The sequence below is a fragment of the Oryzias melastigma genome, linkage group LG15 (assembly GCF_002922805.2).
Source record: "Oryzias melastigma strain HK-1 linkage group LG15, ASM292280v2, whole genome shotgun sequence".
In the NCBI taxonomy this organism is placed as follows: domain Eukaryota; kingdom Metazoa; phylum Chordata; class Actinopteri; order Beloniformes; family Adrianichthyidae; genus Oryzias; species Oryzias melastigma.
The window spans coordinates 865024-869837 of NC_050526.1; the positions used below are offsets into that span (position 1 = coordinate 865024).

At 31.6% G+C, this 4814-nt stretch overlaps 1 protein-coding gene across 1 annotated transcript in view; it reads left to right on the forward strand.

Annotated features, from left to right (window-relative positions):
- Positions 1-1206, forward strand: part of LOC112161689 (vasoactive intestinal peptide) — a 6306-nt gene extending 5100 nt beyond the window's left edge. The window contains exon 6 of the mRNA XM_024297034.2: positions 312-1206. Within this exon, the coding sequence (XP_024152802.1) occupies positions 312-320 (9 nt within the window). The 3' untranslated portion in view covers positions 321-1206. The remainder of the gene's footprint in view (positions 1-311) is intronic.
- The last annotated feature ends 3608 nt before the right edge of the window (positions 1207-4814 follow it).

Here is a 4814-nt window from a genome sequence, read left to right on the forward strand (position 1 = left end):
TTTTGTCAAAATTAGACAAGTTAGAAATAAGTGCAAGATAACATCAGGACATTAATAACAATGACATAAAATGATCCAGAATAACCTGGAGGGCCGGATCCGGCCCCCGGGCCTCAACTTTAACGCAGAGCATTCAAATCAAGATTTACAAAAAGCTAAGCTCATATGGAGGAATAAAAAAGTTAAAACAGAAAATTCTACTATTCTAAAAACATTCTATTAATGAGTGACCGATGAATCTGAAGCAGACGGTTGACCTTTACGTGTTGTGTTTAGTAAACCACTAACCAAATTTTCTTTCTACTTTGCAGCCACTTTGAGGAGGAGTCTCCCCTCAAGTGAATACCTCAACTTATCCTCATGAAAACGCTCATTACAGATACAAGTATTAATCCAAAGGACATTCAAAAGTCAGATCAACCAAGATGTTATCCACTGTTATTATTTATCTATTCACACAGTACATGTTTACTCTGTATTGAATACAGTATATCCTGTATCCATTTATTACTTATCAGTAAAGATGCTTCAGGCCACAACAGTTCTGGTCAATTAACATTGGAAGCAATTTTGTTTTTTCGAGATTATCTGAATCTGTTTTTGTTTGATAATCAACTATTTAAATGAAATGAAACACAAAACCTAACATGAAATGACTTCTGCTCACACAAATGCCTGGTAGTTAAGAAAAAAGAAGCTTGTTTTCAGCCTTTAAGTCTTCTTGATATGAAGTTTCCGTAGCAACTGTTCGGTTTTTATCCTTCCATGTCTCCTTTGTTTGAGTTTTTCTGTGATTTAACTTCATATTTGGCATGGAGATTTTTGAAAATGTACGCTGGACCCAATGAATGTCAAATGATGTTCCCATTTAGCTTGAGTGTAAATTGGCATCTGAAAAGGAAACTTTTTGTATGAATTATGAGTAAAAACACAATTACATCATTAATAGACTTTTGTTTGGATGCATCAACAGTGTTAATCCGTTAATTAACCGATTTATGTTTTTCAAGCAATTGTTCCATAATGTTTCTGTAAAAAACAGTCTCCAGATAATTCTGTCATCAGTTCACCCCAATTGTTACATTTTAATCAAAACCATCAAAAGAAAAAAGTTTCCCGTTCATTTTCATTCGCTCAGTTGTGACTGCGATGCAGATTTGTTTCAAGAAAATCTCTATGTTGTCTTTTAAATAAAGAAGAAAACTTCTGGGCAAAGCTTTGGCGTCTTTGTGAATGGACACTCACTTTACACCACGGCCCGGGGGCTGGCTCGGGTTTCTAACTTGTATAATTTCGACAAAATATCTTTTTATGGGGAGTAAACTATTGAAAGTCATTTATTGTTTCAGTTGATTAATTCTGGAACAATATTCCTGCCTTTTTATTATAATTATGGTAAAAAGTTAGTTATAAAGTGTTAAAAATTAGCATTCTGTGAGCTTTTTGGACAATTTTGGCATTTATTAAGATTTTTAAGGCTATTTTAGAGTTTAGGTCATATTTCAGCTACATGCTAGCTGTTTCTGCTAATTTAGGTTTTTTTCTGTTTTAGGCTATTTTCGAGCTTAGCTAATATTTCAGCTACATGTTAGCTGTTTTGGCTAATTTAGGGTTTTTTTGTTTTTTAGGCTGCTTTGGAGTTAAGCTAAGCTACATACTAGCTTTTTTGATCAATTTTGGGTTTTTTCCTTGTTTTTAGAATGCTTTAGAGTTTCGCTAATATTTCAACTACATGCTATCTGTTTTGACTAATTTAGTCCTTTTTCAGGTTTATAGGCTGTTTTGGAATTTAGCTAATATTTTAGCTACATGCTAGCTGTTTTGGATAATTTAGGTTTCTTTGACATTTTTTTTGGCTGTTTTGGAGTTTAGCTAATATTTTAGCTAAATATTAACTTTTTTTGATAATTTAGGCGTTTTTCAGTTTTTAGGCTGTTTTGAAGTTTAGCTATTTTTTCAGCTACATGCTAGCTGATTTGGCTAACCGTTTTTTGTTTTTCAGCCTAATTTGGTATTTAGTTAATATTCTGGCTGGCTATCAGCTTCAGCATTTTCAGCTATTAGCTTCAGTGATTTCAGTTATCAATGTCAGCGTTTTTAACTATCAGCTTTACGTTTTTTTTTTAGATAAATTTCAGCTATTAGCACTACCATCTTCAGCGGCCAAATTCAGCTTAAAGCATTCATGCTACCATTATCACAGGTAATGGTATATATCTAGTTCATAATTATGTTAAAAAGTTACGGTTTTAAAGTTTTAAAAATGTAGTTTTAGAGTGTTCAATAAATGTTTATCCTGTTCGTCCCGCGGCCTAAAATGTGTTTTGGATTTTGGCCTCTTGTGTGGTTGAATTTGACACTGCTGCTTTATTCAGTATTTAGTGCAAATATTTGTGCATAGACCTGCTGTTAGTGCAGAATAGTGATGTAAACAACTCAGTAAATAAAAATATGTTTGTTTATTTTTCAAAGCTGTCTCGTCTGCCTAAATATTTGGGAAATTCTCAATCATTAATTATTATTGTTGAGGTGAAAGCAGGCTTTTTTTTTAAAGAATTCCAGCTGTGGTTACAGATATTTGTGTAACCCACCACACTTTGAAAGAAAAGAATATTTATATTGTTTTATTCTGGAAAAAAAAACATTTATTTTCACATTTACATGAAACTGTACCAAAACACTTGATATTTAAAAACGATGTAACGATAAATGTTAGAAAATAACTTCAACTCATGTGATTTCCCCTGATATGACATCTTGACACAAACGAAAACAATTGAATACTGTATTTCTAAAATTTTAAATGCTTTTTTTTAGCGTCTTACAAATTGCTTTAATTTTATTTTATTGTAATTTTCCCAAAAAAAAAAAAAAAGCCAAAGATTCTAGTTTTCAAAATTGCTACTTAAAAAACAAACCCAGTTTTACAATGTACCATTTTTTTGTTTGCATTAAACATCATTTCATTCTTAAAGAAGAAATAAAAAGCCGCCGGGTTTATTCAGAGCTCAATATTGAAGCTGCATATGAGCCAGAATCCCTTTACAGGATAATCAAGTCTTTCAGGGTCATTTCCTACTTAAATAATGAAAATGTAAAAACAAATTGATAATTCATTTTTACAGAGCCAGCTGGGTATTTGCACAATTTGTCGAGAGGAAAAGATAATTCCAGCTAAGCAGGACTAAACAGGCGAGAGATCAAATTCAGCACCAAGGACAGCGACGGATGGAATTTAATTCAATTTTACACACTTTTAAGTTCAACATTAAAAATATTGACTTTTTCCCCTCTTAAACATACATTTCCCTAAAGTTCTAGTAAAATATTTGTTCAATGTTTTTGCTGTGTTGGATTTTAAATCTCCTTTTTGGTGAGGATAGATTAATATTATTGAAAAAAGGAAAATCGACAGTTTATTTTTTTAAGCTTAATTATTAGGAATGTATTATTGTGACTTAATTTCATAAAATATTTGCTCAAATTGACTCACTTTGTGAATCTAGCTAAAATTAAATATCAATGTTGTCAGACATTGTAAGAGGAGTCTGTTAACCCTTTAATATTGGAGCTCCAGTGTTTATATTCCTGGATTCACTGTAACTTTTCAACCGTTAACCGATAATTCCTGTAGATTATGAAGGAGAAAAGTCTCACTTTTATGTAAAAAAAATGTCCAATATACATGCTTTTCTGTCAATTAAAGTTATAAATGTAACTTGCAATAATCAAATTACAACAGTGTGTATATGTGTATATGCATAATAACTTATTCGACAGCAGGACACACTAGTTCCCTTCAAAATAAAACTCACCCTGTGTCAAAAAAGGTCAAACATGATGTTTTTTTATCATTTGGATTTTGGTGTGTCACCATTTTTCCCTTTTTTACTCTCCCAAACAAACAACATTTTTAGTTTTTTAGTAGAATCTATTTATATGTATAAAAAATCCTCAAAACGTTTCTAGTAAACTGAACTTTTTATCGTCATTTTCTAAGATGTGAGGCACAAAACAAACAACTCTAAATCATTTTCAATCATTTTAAACTGCATTTGTTCCTAACTTTAACCACTTTAGTGTAATTTACCAAAATAAAACGTTTGGAGGCTTTTATTTGACTAACTTTAAATTAAAAACACACATTTAAAGAACATTTCTACTGAATTTCTAACAGTAAATTAAACTTTTTTTTGCTTAGTTGTTTGACATGTTTAAAATCTAGGCAAATCTAACTAATCTATTATGTATTCAATCATTAGCATTTTTCATTAAAGCTAAAAAACCACAGTTTGCAGACTCCTGTCTTAGTGCAACAACGTTGCGTCATTTCACATGTATTGAGTGGTTGCAGTTTTTCAGGTCTGATCATAACAGACATTAATAATAAATTCATGACTTGTTTGTTCTGTTTCTGTATTAATTCCTCTTTTGGTTTTCCTGAAGAAACTGGAGTGACACTTATTCCTTCAGATTTAGTCAAAACATAATATTTTGTTTTGCTCTGTCCTGTCAACTTGTGTTGAGTGCTCTTATTTCAAACTTGATGATTTTCTATTGTACTAAAACATATTTAATTTGGAGATTTCCAAGGCAAGGAAATGTAAATTAACTGTCAATAACATCATATAGAAATGTCATTTTTAGCAGAAGGCATGAACTTTAGATCGGGGGTCCCCAAACATTTTCTTGTGAGGTCCACATACTAACTGATATCTTCTCTGATGAGGCCGCGGTCGGTTTGTAGGAAAAATGGAAAAGTGTAGCAATCGGCCTAATCAGCCTAAACGTACAGATTTATGGTTTTCCAGAAA